The sequence below is a fragment of the Larimichthys crocea genome, chromosome XXI, assembly GCF_000972845.2.
Source record: "Larimichthys crocea isolate SSNF chromosome XXI, L_crocea_2.0, whole genome shotgun sequence".
Classification (NCBI taxonomy): Eukaryota; Metazoa; Chordata; class Actinopteri; family Sciaenidae; genus Larimichthys; species Larimichthys crocea.
This window is the reverse complement of record NC_040031.1, coordinates 16,216,572-16,234,648: the sequence shown is the minus strand read 5'-3', so window position 1 is coordinate 16,234,648 and position 18,077 is coordinate 16,216,572. Positions and strand designations below refer to the sequence as shown.

The 18,077-nt window shown below is 37.6% G+C and overlaps 2 protein-coding genes across 7 annotated transcripts in view; one reads left to right on the top strand and one right to left on the bottom strand.

The window, feature by feature from the left end:
* On the bottom strand, positions 1 to 13,499 carry hexa (hexosaminidase A (alpha polypeptide)). 6 transcript variants are annotated; one of them, XM_027272874.1, is made up of 15 exons: positions 9,245 to 13,499; positions 7,313 to 7,505; positions 6,606 to 6,696; positions 6,427 to 6,492; positions 6,180 to 6,226; positions 5,932 to 6,042; positions 5,745 to 5,846; positions 5,339 to 5,471; positions 4,861 to 5,041; positions 3,525 to 3,611; positions 3,366 to 3,438; positions 2,505 to 2,679; positions 851 to 941; positions 628 to 735; positions 1 to 516 (listed from the first exon to the last, which is right to left on the bottom strand). In XM_027272874.1, exons 2-15 carry the CDS (start codon positions 7,379 to 7,381, stop codon positions 453 to 455), a joined length of 1,398 nt encoding a protein of 465 aa, XP_027128675.1. In that variant the 5' UTR covers positions 7,382 to 7,505; positions 9,245 to 13,499; the 3' UTR covers positions 1 to 452. The 6 variants fall into 6 exon arrangements, 5 of the variants coding, with proteins under 5 accessions (XP_027128675.1, XP_019127778.2, XP_027128678.1 ...); XM_019272233.2 differs by lacking the exon at positions 9,245 to 13,499 and having other exon boundaries at positions 6,606 to 6,710; positions 7,313 to 7,661; XR_003461345.1 differs by lacking the exons at positions 1 to 516; positions 2,505 to 2,679; positions 9,245 to 13,499 and having other exon boundaries at positions 629 to 735; positions 6,606 to 6,710; positions 7,313 to 7,660.
* Positions 8,153 to 18,077, top strand: part of arih1 (ariadne ubiquitin-conjugating enzyme E2 binding protein homolog 1 (Drosophila)) — a 14,349-nt gene continuing 4,424 nt past the window's right edge. The window contains exons 1-10 of the mRNA XM_019272243.2: positions 8,153 to 8,650; positions 13,506 to 13,573; positions 13,709 to 13,856; positions 15,136 to 15,228; positions 15,328 to 15,383; positions 16,258 to 16,324; positions 16,455 to 16,561; positions 16,707 to 16,749; positions 16,896 to 16,967; positions 17,738 to 17,868. Coding sequence (XP_019127788.1) covers positions 8,363 to 8,650; positions 13,506 to 13,573; positions 13,709 to 13,856; positions 15,136 to 15,228; positions 15,328 to 15,383; positions 16,258 to 16,324; positions 16,455 to 16,561; positions 16,707 to 16,749; positions 16,896 to 16,967; positions 17,738 to 17,868 — 1,073 coding nt within the window. The 5' untranslated portion in view covers positions 8,153 to 8,362. The remainder of the gene's footprint in view (positions 8,651 to 13,505; positions 13,574 to 13,708; positions 13,857 to 15,135; positions 15,229 to 15,327; positions 15,384 to 16,257; positions 16,325 to 16,454; positions 16,562 to 16,706; positions 16,750 to 16,895; positions 16,968 to 17,737; positions 17,869 to 18,077) is intronic.

Genomic DNA, 18,077 nt, shown 5'->3' with positions numbered 1-18,077 from the left:
CTAATATTTTATTACATTTCAATGCAATACAGTACAATGCAGTACAGCCTACAGCATTGTGAATGTTTCAGTTGAACATCCACATTGTATATTTTGCAGTAATTTGCAACAGTACAATTCAACATAGCAGTACAGTTCACAATTTTATATTGTGACTGCTTAAAATGCAAAACTTAAAATAAAAAGCACATTACTCAAATAGTTATTACAAAAATAATAATGAAAAAATATAGGTTATGATATAACTCCCTGAGAAAGCATTTACAATCTACAAGGATGTAGATACTTATATACTTAAAACTGGAGAAACAAAATGTCAAATGTGTTTTACACCACTTTAAATGCCCCACACAAGATTTGTCACCCCATATCAAATAAAAAGGCAATTATGAACTTTGTTTAGTTCAAACATTCTCTGCAAAAATCTTGCAATTTTAATCCATCCAACATCTTCAGACCCCTTGGTACTCATGTTTGCAGTGTCCAACATACAGAGGCTCTGCTTGAATACCACGCCTTGAGGAGAAAGGGAAGCAAAAACATCAGTATGCAATTAATCAGACATTATGATAAAATATTTTATTTAGGTATGCCAGCAGTAAGTATTTTAAATGTAAGGAAAAGTACCTAAGGAGCCTGCAGCGAAAGTCCTGCAAACGAGGAGATGCCTTTTCCACACTAGATGTTTGCTTCTCATCACTCCACAGTCTCTCTGCTGCAGCACTTGCCCTTGGCCTGTAGTTTTGGGTGTAACCAATGATTATTTTGCATCATTTCGTGTAATTGTTTCTGCACTTACTATAATACTTTGACTAGTTTAGTGATGTTCGGGGTCTTTTTAGTCTCGTACCAAAGACGTGGACTGAGATTTGTGGCATCAACATATTCCCCCCACATGCAGACCTCACCCCCTATTACCAGCTTCTTCTGTTCCTCAGTACCTGTGAAGGGATGGTAAAAAGCTTTGCTTTAATAACAGAATGAGTTTTAATTCAGGATAGGCTAGTCATGAGTTCATAACATATCTTCACTTCAAATGTATCACTTCAAGTCATAACTCAGCAAGTTAGTGTTTAAATGCGCCTGTATAAATGGCAATTCCCACAGGCAGCTCCAATCACCAGCACAATACTGAGCCAGTTAATAATACTGTATGTAGGTAGTAGTAATATTAGGTAATAGTATGTGATATTACTTGGCCATCTACACACCAGAAAGGTTCTGTGGTTGCACAGTATACTGGTTGTGCCAGTCCTGGCAACAGGAAATGTGGTTGATGTACAATTTGGCAGCCAGCAAGGACTCTGACAGCTTTGGTGATCCTGCTGAGATCGGCCTTATAATAAGATGAGATGCCCTTCCAGATGTGAAGCACTTTGTCCTTGGGGAATTTGTGCAAGGTGACAAACAACATGCTGTCTTGCCTGTTGACCTGTCCACCTGCTGTATCTTTGTATTGATTCATTTGATTACATTAAGTGTTTTATATTTCAGAAAACACATGCAAAGAATCTCTGATGAGCTTTCATCAGCAAGGGCAAGCTTTTATCAATACATGATTTATAGAAATTGTACTCCTCCTATGTGGGGAAGCATCAGAACTGCCCTGAAAGCATAGTGGTCCCTAAAACAAGGGTGTTAATGAACTAAATGAACTAAATATAAAATGAACTAAAGATACAAATGTTATAAACATATATACAAATATTAAAATATAAAATCTATAAATCTTTACAATCTAAAGAAGAAGATCTCCCATGAAATAATTATTTCCATACTGCAGAGAGCATATTAATTAATAAATAAATAAATATTAAGCAATCTGCACTATCTAAAAGACAAAGGGTGGTCGAATTAATAACTTATAACCAAATAGATCTTCAACCAACGCCTGGATAGTGAATTCATGCTCATAGTGTGATTGTGGATTTTCATCATTTCATAATTTTCATCATGCAAAGAATTGCATGACATTAATACTATAAATGTGCTACATTTTCGGCAAAATCATTCTTCTCTCTTATAACTCTGTGTTTAGGGGAACAGCGAGCATGTTAAGCATGTGGTTCCATCACAGACAGCACTGTAAACATGTGCCACAGCAATCATAGCTCACTGTAGCTGTGTCCCAATGTCATACCACATACTAATTCTAAGTTGAGTACTGTTTGTTGTGTACTCACACTGGAAAATCGCTTTAAAAAGTAAATTGATTTCTTTGTTATGGAACTGTGCATCCAGTACATTCTGTATCCAATCAGTATACCATATGGAATTGGGACACAGTCGCTGTAAAACTGACGCATGGACAAGAGCATCACTGCCCCCTTGTGGTATGGCTACTTTGAGAACATTCTGTGTTGCATCAAGATCAAAAAAGATTTTGCCATGCATATCCTATATTTTACAACGAAAGAAAAAAAGAAAGAAAGATAGAAAGCGATAGAAAAACACAGCAGATAATACAACTTCAACCAGCCACAGCACACAGGTTCTTTTCTGACCCTTGAAGGCAAGGGGCCATACAGTGTAGTAGCGGGCCCAGTTGTGTGTGGGTCCTGGCTGGTCCAGATACCATGGAGAGGCTAGAATCACTCTGAGTCCTGCTTTAACCACCTTGCGTACTTCACACAGGTAACAGCCGTGTTTCCATACCTCCACCACTGACAGAGAGTTACGCTGCAACACAATGCTAAACTGTCAGAATTATGTACCGGTTGTGTGATTTGTTCATTTGTCTTTACCAGACAATATATTGTTTTTTTGTTTGTTTTTTTATAGATATTGGACATTTTAGACAAGCATGCTGATGACTATAAGTGTTAATAAAAGCCAAAAATATTTAAATGTGATACATGTTTGCTTCTGTTTAATTGAAAACTGAAAAGAGCTCATTTACAAAACTTGTTTTCATTTGAGCCAAGCAATTTGACAGTCAACGTCCTACAGGAGAACATTGAGTGGTCCACCTGCTGCAGGAAAAAATTCAAAAATAAAGATTTTTGAAAATATTGTGACAAAATAGATGCTACATGTTTTATATAGTAACATTTAAATACTGTATCTCCTTCAGTGAATGCGGATACGTAAACACACAAAAGAGCTGAAATAATATTCAAAAATAGATCAGGACAGGATAAAGAAATTTTCGTAACAATGAAATAGTTAAACCTAACTACTAAACAAATGGTGGTGCTGCAATGAAATGAAAAATGTAAAATTTGATATTTGTAAATGTTTAAACTGCTCTGAAATTCTATATCATGCAACTCAACACTCTTATTTTAAACAGTGTCTGAGAGCCTATATGAACACAAACATTTGTTTTTTTATCATAGAGGTTTGTTTTGTTGGTGTATACTTACTCGTTCATGATTGTCAAACACATCCTGCCACACAATAGATGTCCTGTTTAGAGCTGAAGTGATATTCACGATGCTGAAAATTGAGACATTAATAACATTTGTAACATAAATGTCTTAAATGGTGTATGAGTGTTCAACTATGTTTCACTTTCAACCTACCTCTCTATGTAGAAAGCTTCCAGTTTGGTGAAGTCTGTTCCAAATCCCATCTTCTGCATGAATGCTCGCACATCAGGATTAGATTTCCTATGGAAATAAGCAGTGCAAGTCATTAATCTATATGCAATTATACTGGTTGTTTCCGCACGCTTTTCAGAAGCTTAAAGTTACCACAACAAAATTAAAGATTTATTTACTTATTTATTGCAATTTTAAGTACTGTTACTCACATCAACCAAATGCCAAATTCAGTAACAATATAAACAAACAATAGTGAAAACCAGGAAATCCTTTGTTATTCAAATGTGGCTTAACTAAGTTAGGTTGTGATGTTATCAGGCTGAAATATTTCATGGCCACAGCCATGTCCCAGTGTTTTTTTTTTTCTTTGTCCTTCTTCCTCTGTGTCTCCTGTTTCACCCCCGTCTATCTCTATGCCTGTATTTGTGTGTGTGTCCTCGCCCTGGCTCTACATTCTCCAGCACACCTGTCTGCTATCAACCAACCACACCTGCTCTAGACAAACTGCCAGTTCCCGCTAGGTCTTAGTTGTGCTTATGGTTTGTTTTTGTGATATGTGTCCTCCTGCTTAGAACCTAGTTTATTTTGTACCAGTCTATAGTAATTTGTTTCCCTGCCAGTCTGTCAGACTTACACCTACTTTCCCTGTCTCAGGATCATCTGCTTTCTTGCCTCACTTCAGCCTGTAACATCTCTCTTTTCCTGCTGATGTTCTCAATAAGGGACTTGATTCACCTTAAATTCAGTTAAATCATGACGGTTTATTCTCATCCCACTAATTTGGTTCAATAGTAAGTTAAAATAAAGGCAAAATTAGTAGAGTTGAAACGATTGCAATGATGTGTTGGTGTGTTAGAAATCCTCCCGGTATACAATGAGGCAATAGAGGACATAAGTCACATTTTATGTGTGTTCCTGCATTGTGCTGCACAATGTTTCCACATTTGCATATTTTTAGATATTATTAAGTGTTAGCTTTTATTTTGTTATACCATAATCTTACATCATGAGATTATATCAATTTCTCAAAATATTTGTTTTCATCTAAAATCATAACACCACTTCTTCATTATAACTTTAAGAAAATTATTGGAGTTCACCCAAGACCTCTTGATCATGATCTTTTGCAGGTTTAGTCTTGTTGTTATGACAGCAGATGAGGTCTGATTCATTCTAAACTAGCTTTAAGGAAAATTCAGACTGTCAAATCATTTATGTTCTTATCTTGATAATAAAGTTATCCACGTACGAAGAAGCACAGTTTGAAATCCTTAAGTCAGCAGGCATTTGAATGATCTGTCACATTTGAGCTTACCAGCAGGAAAAGTCTACCTCATCCCCTCCTAAGTGGATATAGGAATCAGGAAACACTGATGACACTTCCTTAAATAGTCTCGCCATGAACTGGTAGGTGGAGGATAACGCTGGATTAACAGGACCAAAAGTACCTGAAGGGGCGCCCCCTTTGTAGCAAGGAGTCAACAGGTCAGACTGTCCTGGGGAATAAATGGTAATCAATCATATTTAGTTCACCATTATGTTTAAATACATTGCTTGCATAGTCCGTTAAGTTCAGGGACTTGCAGCTAATGTAGCCATAAGAGTCCTTGAGATAAGAAGTGAGTCAAGCTCAAGTTTCAGTACATTGCCATTTATAGTTCTGGCCTGTGGGTTTAGCAGACATGATTCCTGTTGAACCAAACCAGGCATAATGCCAAGTACTTTATATGTTGATCAAGGATATGAAACTGTTGTATTTGACTAAATGTGGCTCATTTCCTTTTTAATCTTACCTTTTCCCCAAGATTGTGTGTGGCTGGGTGAATCAAACTCAGGAAGGACCCTTATTCCCCGTAGCCTGGCATGTGAGATCACCCTTCTCACATCTGACTGTGTGTAGATGTGAGTCATCGGACGGAAAGCCCCCTGAATCGGAGCCAGAAGTCTTTGTTCAGAGTTGATACAACTTCTCAGTATTTCTTACCTCATGAATCTACATGTTGTGGGCCTAGTTAAAGGGCTAAGATAATATAAAATAACCAAGTTTCATGTCCTGTATTGCAAATACTGTTTACAAAGCAAATTATAATGAATGAGGTGGCTTGTTCTTTCTTCTTCTTCTTATCATTATCATTATTATTATCATCATCATCATCATCATCATCATTATTATTATTATTATTATTATGCATGACATACCTTACTGGAAAGGTCTGGAAATGTGCTACTTTGGTAAGGAAAGGAGGGATCATCAACAATGTGCCAATGGAACACATTGAACTTACTGTAGGCCATTGCATCCTAATAAGAGAGATATGCCATTATGTTAATAACACTGACAAGAAACACTGAAACAGAAGTCCATATTATGTCATATGAGTATTACCAGTGTTTTCAAAATGGCCTGGACAGGTAAGAAGTGGCGTGAAGTGTCCAACAAAATCCCTCGGAACTGAAACCGGGGGAAGTCTTCAATCTCAGTCTTGTTCACAAAATACTAAAAGAAGGACCAACATGTATTTGATTTAATTGATCCATCCTGAGCATTAATCAAGCTCTACAACAAGATGACATTGCGTATTTAAGGATGATTTCAGAGGCTTTAGAGACTTGAGAGTTTGAAAACTGACTTACTGAGCCAAAATCATCTTGATACACCAACTGACTGAAGGTTTCCAGACCTGTGCTTAATCAGAGGGTATATGGTGTATAATCAGCAATCATGTTAATCTACATAGATAACAGATATTTAAGTCAGTAAATTGGCTTTGATGAAAGCTTATTCTTCGCTAACTGCACCGCTCTACTGTAACATATTTTTGTTCACGTGATCTTATTTTCATTTACACATGTTCTTTAAAAATGTATTGACCGTAATCACCTCTTATGGCACCCCACACGGTTTCAGCATTCAGAGATGCATGTCCTGCAGAGACAGTCAGGTTGTCTGGAACACAAATAGTAACAAGTTAGGTAAGGCATAAAATCCGACCAGTATAGACTGTCAACCCAATGGTTCAAATGTAACTGTAACGTGTGGATAAATGTGTTGATACTTACATCTCTCAGAAGAGTCCTCCTTTGGGTAACTCTCACAATCATCATGGTCAACACTGACCTCAACTGTGAATGGTCTGCCAGAAACAAATCGCTGAAAATCATATGCTGTTGGTCATAAAAATTAAATTATTACAGTCACTAGTTTCTGGGTTTAAGTTTTGTAAAGGTGTATGTCTGCGCCATTTCATTCATCGTCAATGTTACAACTAAAGTGCTATTATTCTATATTCTATGGTATTTCCGAAAACACAAACATGATGCTGTGCTACTCTGGTCCATTGTCACTGAGGGGTTTTAGAGTATGTAGGCCTACACTACCTGACTGATGAACTGCTGTCTCTACAAAGCCCATTGATCTGCGTTAAAAAGCCTACATGACAAACACTCCATTTGAAACAAACAGTGAGCCCTTTGCTCTATAATTTTCTCCATTCATAATACAGTTTTACACACGTGAATCACCAAATCACCCATCTCATTTTAATGCTCACACCAGGCTTTAATAGTGCATACTGCATTTTATAATGGCAATATTACTCCTATGGAAATTGTGATACATGATGCTGTCACAATCACAGAAATACTTAAAACACATTTGTAAATATTTACCATTTTTCTGTACTTTGACTGGACTTTAACACTATCACTGTGTACAATCTTATTTTCGTTTTACCATAGACTTAATTCCACCTAATTTTATCACTTACCATGAGTGTAGTCTGGAAATATGAGGGGAAAATATCTCTTGAATGCATCATCCAGAACAGAACAGCCATGCTGGGCGGCTGATTGTCTCCCGTAACCAAAGTAGAAAGCCTGTGAGTACAGTGAGTATCGCTCCGTTGAGGAGGTAAAAGTCTGGGGCAATGGCCACACCGCCTCCACCGTACGTAGGTCAAACTGGAGGATAATTAACAATAACAAATGTAAATTTGGACGTGTGTATCGTCCAGAATAAACCATATACATGACTTCCATATCACTCTTTCTGATGGCAGTACACTGTCAAACTGTGTCAGTGAGGTGCACCAGAGCATGAAGTCACATGACTGAGGACACAAGGTGTGGGGTGGGTATTTTTTGTTTTGTTTTTACAAAATAAAAAGTTAAATCTCTTTTTTTTTTAAATGCAGTTACAGAAATGAACTGAATGATGATAATTAAAGCAGATGTAAACTGAAACTGTGCGAGACAACAACAACAAAAGAAAAGGTCACCATAAAGTTAGAAAAACAAGGCTTTGATGCAAACACATGCTGATAAATTGTGTTGGCAGCGGTGTCATAATAACTGACAGGTCATTATCGTATAGTTTGCCTTTTAGTTATCTTTTAAATTTGTTCTTTTATTTTCAAACCGTTGGCCATGCCTACGTTTTATGAGGGGGGAAGTGTCTTGGTAACTAGCTGATAACTTCAGCTGCAAGTGGGCGTTTAATAATTATTTATTTTTAGTTATTTTTTTAATCGTTTGAAACATATACTTTCTGAAAACAAAAGTGTATAACAGAAATAATTTTTGTTTTCTTTTTTTTCTTTTTTACATTTTCTTGTACAGCCCATCTGACGTAAGGCCGGCGTCAGTTGGTGACGCTGTGTCTCTTTGTTGGCTTAGCAGCGGCGACGTTTTGTTGTTATTTTCGCTGCAGCTGAAAAACAGGCTCGGATAATTTTGGCTTTCGTATTGTTCCGCAATCAACATTTCACACACCGTAGACCTTTAGGTGTGCTTGTCACAAGTTGATAACCACCCTAGGAATGGACTCAGACGAGGGTTATAACTATGAATACGACGACGAAGAGGAGGAATGCAGCGAGGATAGCGCCGAAGAGGAGCCCGAGGACGACACCCTGGAGCTCGGAGAGGTGGAGTTGGTCGATCCCGTGGTGGCCGGTGGAGAGCGAGATGAGTGCGGCGAGACTGGTGGAGGTGGCCATGGTCCCGGCGAGGAAGAGGAGGAGGACTACCGCTTCGAGGTTTTGACTGCCGAGCAGATCCTCCAGCATATGGTGGAGTGTATCAGGGAGGTCAACGAGGTCATCCAGGTAGGTATTTTGGTATGTCAGCGTCAGGAAAGACCGGGGTCCAGGCTTGGGTGAAGCATAAACAGGCCTTGGACGTTAGCTTAGCCGTTAGCCTTGTAGGAGTAGGTTGGTATACTTGCTGGAAGTTGGCAGTTTCACAACAGCCACAAAGATTCACACTCTTTTCACAATTTTCTTTTTTTGTGTGCGTAACATTTTTAAAATGAAGACATGAACGACGTTCAAACGTGTACATTTAAGTACCAGCACGGTTAATTTTATTCCAGGAAGTAGTCTAATCCCTATTGAGAAGTTGGCAGCAGCGTTTTGCTAAGCTAAGTCTTAGCATGCACGTTAGCTAGCCTGCTAAACTAGCCAACTGTAACCGTTAACCTAGCGCGTTACCGGAAAGCCATAACGGCTTTTAGTTCTAGAATTCAGACAACCGCCGAGTCCAACTGGACGACGGTCCGCGTGCGTTAACCGAGCAGTTGAAACTTAACGGTACATTTTTATTTTTTTTTGTAAGACAACATTAACGTTGGCGTTATTTTAATGCTGAACGAAAGGCTTGGTCATCGAGTTGATTAGCAACTTACATGCTAGGTTACTTACCTTAATAAGCTTTTTTTAAAAACACAAAAAAAACAGGACTCATGAGTTTGGGTGGATCAACACGAACAAAAAGCTAAAAGATATAGATGTAAATTTAAATATCGGGGGGAAACTTAGTACAACCCTTTCGGCTTATCGTCAACTTGGGCCTCCATTTCCTTTCACTTAACTAACGTTAGAGTTGGGTACAGAATAAAATGGAAAGTGGTCTTGATAGACATGTCATCATTTACATTTTTAAGAGATGGCGTTGCATTTTATACACGAATGTGTTTTGACTGGCACCGTTTCACTTTAAACGAGCCCTAAGATGAATGTGGGTAAAATAGCAGTACTATAGATACAGTACAGCTGCATGGCAGTTGTTTCTACAGCAGAGACAAGTGACATGGTGATTCTTTTTAAAATAGTATTTAGGTCTATCCAACTACTTGATTTTAAGCTTTTCTGCAGCACCAACAAATAAATTATTCAAAAAAAATTGCATCTGTCAAATAAATTAAAGTTTTGTACATGCAGAGTGTGACAGTCGGCTAGTTAACTTGAATTTACCTTTCCTGTAAATGTCTAGTTACTCTCCACATGTCCAGAGTAACTAGTTTTGCCTAGCCTCTTAAAACACTTTTTTATTTAGGGATTGAGTTACAGGTGATTACTTGATTTTTTTTTTTTTTTTTTTTTTTTTTTTTTTTAGATTTTATAGACCGTCAAAGTTTGCTCTGCACGCTCAAGAAACAGATACTGTAACTGCCAAAACTTGCGCAAACATTGTCTGTGACTATGCCAAGAGATATTTCTAATATTTTACCTTCTCCAGGTACCCCCAAGGAACACCCCATAGTAACTCAACACAGTTCAACAGCACCACAAACTACAGCCAGTTAAATAAGTATAAAATTGGATCAGCGCCTCTCTAAAACAGTATCAACAAAAACTTAACATAAGTGCCCCAATAAACCTGCATCTGAGTATATACTCTTGTCATGCATTATTGATACATTGGTATTAATGTCAGGATTTGTTCTCTTGAGGTGTTTTCAGCTTTAAATGTAGATGTTTTTAGCAGTTCATCCCTCCATGCCTGTTTGTCGTGAACCTCACACAAACATCTCCAAAACTGAAAGTCATACATAATTCTTTGAATAAGTATAACCGAATGACTGTTTTGGGAGAAATAATTTATTGTTTCTGAACAGTTACACAAATAATATGATATCTTCACATAAGAGAATCTTTAGTATCCTGATACTCATTATTACAGAGCACATAATCATTGTAATAGTATTGTGTTAGAATTACGCTGTGATTCCCACCCCTAATTACATCAGGATGGAGTGAAATAAACATTGTGTGTATGAAGAGGTACAGTGAGACAATTTGCTTATCTAATCTTGTAATTGCTGAGAACAATCTCCAGAGCTTTGCTTAAACAGTGGAGACAATGGTACTGTATCATAATGTACCCTGGTGTTGCACCACCATTTTGATTCTAAATGGGATGTAAAATGTTTGTTCTGGTGCAGTTTTAGCCTGCAATATGCATGATGATTTATTTATCATCATTACTGTTCATATAGCAAAAGGCGTTGATTAGTTTTAGACATATTATAAGCCACCACCAACAGCATCTGGTATTTTTGTTGTAAGGATTAGTTTGATAGCAGTAGATTTATTATGTGATTTCTGTTTGTAGTGTGAAGTGGCTTTTACAAAGTTGGGGCATCTGTGTTTTATTTTATTACCACTATACTGTTCTCACAAGCGGGCTCATTAAAAATACTATGTAGTAGAGCTGCAACGAGTAACCGAGTAATTCAAGTGTCAAAAAATCCTCCAATCATTATTTTTGCCTCGAGTATTCGTTTAATCATTCATTTTGTTTAAGTAGTCATTCGCGTTCCGCCCTGGGGATCGTGTTCTACACGGACTGTAAACGGTGACGCACGCGACTCAGAGTCAAAAAGTTGGCGCTTTGGAAGAGAGTGAAGAGACGTTCCGCAAAAGACAAAAGATGTCCAAAGTTTGGGATTCGTTTCTGTCACACATTATGCACTAGTATTGTAGCAACCCGGAATAATGGAGCTACGAAGCATGAGCTGGTTTTGCTGGTCTTTATTCCTCAGCTTGAACGCTGGCTACTGTGGGCAATGCCATAACAATAAAACACGCAATCAGACCGGCATATAGCGTTATCAGCATTTGCTCTGTCACGTCTCTCTCCCTACACACACACCCCCACAGGTCCTCCGCTAAATCCCAGCTGGCTACTTCGCCCCCAATCATTGCCATGGCAACTGCCATGACTGACAGGCTTCGCAGCCTCTGATAACGCCACTGCCCAGACGTCCTGCCTCTATGTATACATGGTCTGTTACAGTATTGTTGTTTAAAAATGCAAAAAAAACAAAAAACAAAAAATCTGATTACTCGATTAATCGCTGAATTATTTGGTAGAATACTCGACTTCAAAAAGAATCGATAGCTGCAGCCCTACTATGTACAAAAAAGTTTTGGCCCGTTGGCCTGGGAATTACCCTACTTCAGTGCAGTTTCTGTAATATTACACAGACATGTGTGAGGTGAATGTACATGTACTGTAAAGGTGTGTATGACAGCGCAAACTCAAAACTGACTTCAAAATTTAACAGTGCAGTTGTTGTTTTGTCACCACCAGACCTATTTCATTTTTATTCTCTGTATATTAATAACGTGGAATCATGTAGTTCAGTTTGGGTTAACTGCAAATGTTTTGCTTGTAATGAAACCACTTGTGGAGACACCACTTATGACTAATTTGTTTGTGTCTTTCCATTGACTTTGCATGCTACCACAAACTTTTGCTTGGCAGCATACAATTTAGCTGCAGGGCAGCATCAAATGTGGTAAATCGTGAACTTGAGCATTTTATCTCAGTGTGAACGGAGAATGGGAAGAAGCAAATGGATAATTTCAAAAATGATTATTGAAAGCCGCAGCTCGACTCTGCTTACATATCACACACTGCGTTTAAGTTAAGAGTTTAGTGTAGAATGCAGTATTTGTGTTGATCCTAGAGTACAAAACTGGTCTGAGCAAAATATTACTGATATCTCTGCACCTTTTTAATATGTTCTTGTAGTACTGAAGCTATTCTGGTGGCTCCTGGTCACCCAACATCTTACTAATTAACCAAGTTCACTTTCACATGTGGCACTGGCTATTTGAAATTAGATAGCGATTTGAGATAACTTGAGCTATAGGTAATAACTTCATTTATTCAGTGACTATGAATGTACCCAATGGTGACTAGGCAAAATAAATACTACTAGGTTGAAAAAAACGGCATGCAAAAAAGTTTTACATAATGTTTTTGCTTATTTCTGCTTAAGAAAGTTAGGAAGGATATCAGGAAGACTGTGCATCAGTAATATGTCAAATAACACATCATCACCAGTATTGCAGTGCTGCACAGTATGGCACACTTCCATGGAGATAAAAATGCAGATCTGATTGAGCCAGAAATTGGACTGAAGTGAAATTTATTTGATGGAACAGTTCCATTAAATGTTTTTTGTGGATAAGGTTGTATTTGGTTTTGTTGCCTCCCAATTAGAATTCATTATTACCAGACCTTGACCAGTGAGATTAGCAGTACGCTCTAACCAAAACAAGTCTGACATGTTTGTACCAGTAAAATGGCAGGTTTTTGTGGCAAAAGTGAATCATTTGGTTTCGATCACTGCAGTATGCACAAAGCTGACCCATTATACTTTCAGTCACAGGCAATTGTGCACTAGCATGTTAGGTTTTTTTTTTTCTTTCTTTTTTAAACCATGTATCCAGTGTTCTTGGTTTATTGCATCATAAACGGCAGCCATTTTGCCTGTGAAATGTCCATAGACACAGGAAAAATCAAAAACTAGTAATTCAAATGGAATGTACTCCCGGCCTTAGTTGCCTACTCTTAAGCAACTGTTGTGAACAGGAAAATTGAAACTCCTCTTTAATGTAATGCAATCCAGTGCAAGAGCCCTGTAGTGAATACTACCTTTGTGCATCATTTTCCAAAAATTTCTTCAGATGCTGTCAGAGAGGAGTTGACTTCTATGGCTGTAGTTTGTGGTATTTTATTGGGGTAGATAATAATAGGATCAGAATTGTGGAAATTCCAATAATGGGCTTTTCATTAAAACATTTCCATGATTATAAGTTGTTATGAGTTGGCAGGAGTTAAATGTAAAGTTCAGGGTTATTTCTAACCAGTCATTTCTCTTTCCTCTAGAATCCTGCAACAATAACACGCATCCTTCTCAGTCACTTCAACTGGGATAAAGAAAAGCTTATGGAAAGGTAAGAATTTCTAAGTACATGTTTTGTTTGTTTTGTATGATAGCTCAGGCTTTACTGGAAGAGCTCATGTCTTAATGTTGTTGTTTTTTAACACATTTATTTTTTTTCTTCACTTTTTTTCAAATCTCTTTCCAGGTATTTTGATGGTAACCTTGACAAGCTTTTCTCCGAGTGTCATGTCATTAATCCAAGTAAGAAGCCTCGCATCCGTCCTCCAATCAACACTAGATCATCGGCACAGGACATGCCATGTCAGATCTGCTATCTGAACTTCCCCAACTCTGTGAGTTCCATAATGATGCCAGCATTGAGTTGCCCTAGCTTGTATTCAGACCTTAAGTTGTGGTGTTACAGTAGGGACAGAATTGTTTTGGCTTTGTAACGCAATGGAGATTTAAGACGTTACAGACAGTAACATTTTAATCCTTTCACATTATGTTCCAGATCTAGTTAACTTCTTTGACTAACACAAAATGTGGCCATGTTATTCGTCATTAAGCTCAAGATCAATATTCTTCTGTATATGCCTATCTTTTCTAGCCATTAATATAATTCTGTGAATGAAACTGTAAAACATTAACAAAACACCTTTGCAGGATATAATTCTAAAGGTTGTATGAGTTACCCACCAGATGTGATATTAATGTAGGATATTAGCTGAGAGTCTGTAACCTGTAGTCAGACTTTCTGCCACCTGGTGGTGTTGCTAGTTGTGGTAAGGATAAGAGAATGTCAGGGCATGAACCTGAACAGTAAAGATTATTACCAAGTGTAAAAATGTCTAAAAATGTTGCATAGCCCTGATGTAAAGCTGAATCCCTCTATGTCCTCCTCACACAGAAATTCTGCAACAGCTGTTTATTAATAATTTTATTAGAAAATGTGTGTGTGTCCATGATGGTAGAATTTCTATTCCTTGACCCAGCTCCTTTTGACAAAGTGAATCTTGGTAAATATTGCTGCATATAGCACTTGGAGTTGTGGGGGGTGGAAGTTAATCCAAAACTCAAACTGCCAGAGTTGATTTATGAGGATGTGGTCTAATCATGCATGGCTGCATACAGTGTTGTACTTCGCATAAACAGACTGGCGGAGGAAGTGTAATTGTTTGAACTACTACTAGCCGTTCTGCTAGTATGCCCTGTTTCCTGCTTTTTTTTTTTAGTTTAGTCATGGGTGCATCAGTACAGTTTTTGTCACCGTCACTCGATGAAAGCTTTGATTTAGTGTTTAACAGAATGCATTCACTCAACACACTTCACGCTTTCTCTCTTTTTAAATGGCATACATGTGTGAAGATTTTTTTAAATTTTAACATTATTACGTTTCTCTCTTCCAACACTATTGTGTTTGTTTGTTAACTATTTTAATCTAGAATATTTCTATGTTGGGGTCTGTACAACACGCATAATTCCCATTTATTTAAATCAGATTTTGAAAACAAAATCAAAACCTGATTATATTTTTCTATGAATGCCACCACATTGAAAGCTTTGGTTACTAGAAGCTCATATACTTATAATCATGTGATGTCTTATTTACTAGATGCTTCTCTCTCACAGTATTTTACAGGCCTGGAGTGTGGACACAAGTTCTGCATGCAGTGCTGGGGAGATTACCTGACAACCAAAATCATAGAGGAAGGAATGGGACAGGTACCCACTAAGATTTGCTTTAGTGTACAAATCGCTGTTCACAGTTTGTCTTTTAGCAGCTGTCTAACTAGTGATTTGTCTTCTTTGTTGCCTTCTCAGACCATTTCTTGTCCTGCTCATAGTTGTGACATTTTGGTTGATGACAACACAGTCATGTAAGTATCTGTTTGTGCTCTTTATTTGTTTTGGTGTCTTATTGCACATTGGTCAGAAGTGATAAGCATACGTACCTGTGACTGATCCATCCTGGTATGAAAAGAGCAGGAAGCAAAAGTGATAACTTGTTTTTATTTTTTTCATTCCTTTTTTGTGACATGAAAACTGTACCGAGATCATGACACAGGTCATTAATACACTCTTTGAGATGGATGGTTTTTCTCACATGCACTATGCAATTTGGTCTTCCAGGAACAAAGACCTAATTAATAAATGCACACAAAGAAAATGAATATCAGTACTCTGAAATAAGACATGCTTTATTCATGCCATAGGTTTTTAGTACATTTAACAGGAATATAAACTGTAAATCAGAAGAACATTCACCTGACATTTTGTCCTTTTTAAAAACAGTATTTTATAATGTTGTTCAGCTCATTGTGAAATTAAATATACCTCTGTATTGAAAACTGGACACTAATCTCTTGTACCAGCTGTTAAGCTGACAGTAATTGTCTTAACCTACATTCTGATCTAACCAGCTAGTGAGCGAGCTAACCCTGATCAGTTTAGGGTGCAGCACATGCAGAAACATATGCTCCCCATGTCATTTTGTACCAGTTAGCACATAGGCTTCACTTTAATTCTTTACTTTTGTCACTATTAAATGTGTTGTTGGGAAATAGTTAATGTCAGAAGACAAATTATTGTTCTCACTGTAATGTCAATTTATGATTTTACTTCACTGATTGGAATGTGTAATGGTGTAAGAATACTGTGTCCTGCATTGTCACCTGGAAACTATGCACTGAATATAAAATGTCACCCATTTTATGTAATGAAAGCTAATAAATGATTTGACTTCTCCTATAGGCGCCTCATAACAGATTCAAAAGTGAAGTTGAAGTACCAGCATTTAATTACGAATAGTTTTGTAGAGGTAAGCTTTGAGATTTTTTTTTTTCTGAGCTGTTCCTGTATAGACTACTTGGAAAATCAGGGACTTTCTCTCCGCTTATGTGTCCATGAAACTATGAGTTGATATTCTGTCTCTCATTACTCCTTTTAAGTGCAATCGACTGTTAAAGTGGTGCCCTGCACCAGACTGCCATCATGTTGTCAAAGTCCAGTATCCAGATGCCAAGCCAGTGAGGTGCAAGTGTGGCCGTCAGTTCTGGTAAGAGCTTGTTTAAAAAGAAAACAGTGTATCATACTGTTGTGAACGGACAGAAACCATACATGAAAGGTTACATCTATACAATTTTAATACTAATTGTTAAACATTATGTGAATTTGATCTCTGGTGCCTCCTGTTGGTGCAGCTTCAACTGTGGAGAGAATTGGCATGATCCTGTCAAGTGTAAGGTAAGCCAATCTGGATTGTTTTGTCACCTTACAGAAAAATATTAATGTATTCCTCATCCATCTTTAGTGAAATTCTGTTCAGGCCAGCATTCATTGTCAACATGTTTTCTCTCTTATTTCATTATTTATTTATTTTTTATTTGTAGTGGCTGAGAAAATGGATTAAGAAATGTGATGATGACAGTGAAACATCAAACTGGATTGCAGCAAACACAAAGGTATGTAATCAAACACAAAAACAGTTTGGATATGAAACATTTTAATGAGTTAAAGTGGTCTAAAGCCACGACATTGTTTGTACATTGTTTTCTACTACATAGTAACTTTCGTGCACCTCTCACATTCACTGCTCTCTGTCTCTGGGTCATTCACACACTGTGCACATAAAAGAAGCTGCTACTCTTATAACAGGATATGAATGGATGGTGTCCTTGATACATCTGCACTTGTGGTCACTGTTGATGTTAGCTTGGCTATTTAAAAATATACAGAGATTATGCAGGAAGTCCTGTGTCGCACAAGCAAATGGTGATCTGTTTTCACCTTTTTAGTATCAGTTCAACTTGCTTGGTACCTCAGCCATGGTAATACCACAAAAAGTACCAGGTACTTAATAATGGAAACCCTAGAAAGAGCAAGTTGAGTTGGGCCATAATATGCAGTAGACAAGCAGCTTTTAGGTTTGCTCTCTTGACCACAAAGAAATTTCAATTGTGAAAATACCTGATCATACTGAGCCGTGAGATGTTTTTTTGTTTTCATCATAACAATTTGTGATACGTGTACACACTACAGGGGTGATGAGTGTTGGGTGAATCAAAATTACTCCTTTGTTTGAATGACATTCGACTGGTCCAAAACCACCAGTCATATGAAGGACCTGTCCAAAGACATGTTGGCCGCATTTACGTTAAATACAAACATCTACAGACATTCAAAAGTCTTTTTTCTGAGACTTACAAAAATCATTACTCTCCTCTTCTTACAGGAGTGCCCAAAATGCCACGTCACCATTGAGAAAGATGGTGGCTGCAACCACATGGTTTGTCGGAACCAGAACTGCAAAGCTGAGTTCTGCTGGGTCTGCCTGGGTCCATGGGAACCCCATGGCTCAGCCTGGTAAGAACTGATGGCATATCAAGTAATGTTGATGTCACGTGTAGTGCCATATTTGAATATACTTCAAATAAGATTTTTGTTTTCGTTTCAAGTAGAAAACATAAATGTGATAATTATGTTGAAATCAAATGTATCAATTGAAATATGTGCAAATTGTAGTGACGGGTCTTATGGTCTATTGTTGATGGTTCTGTCCTGACTGATGTTCC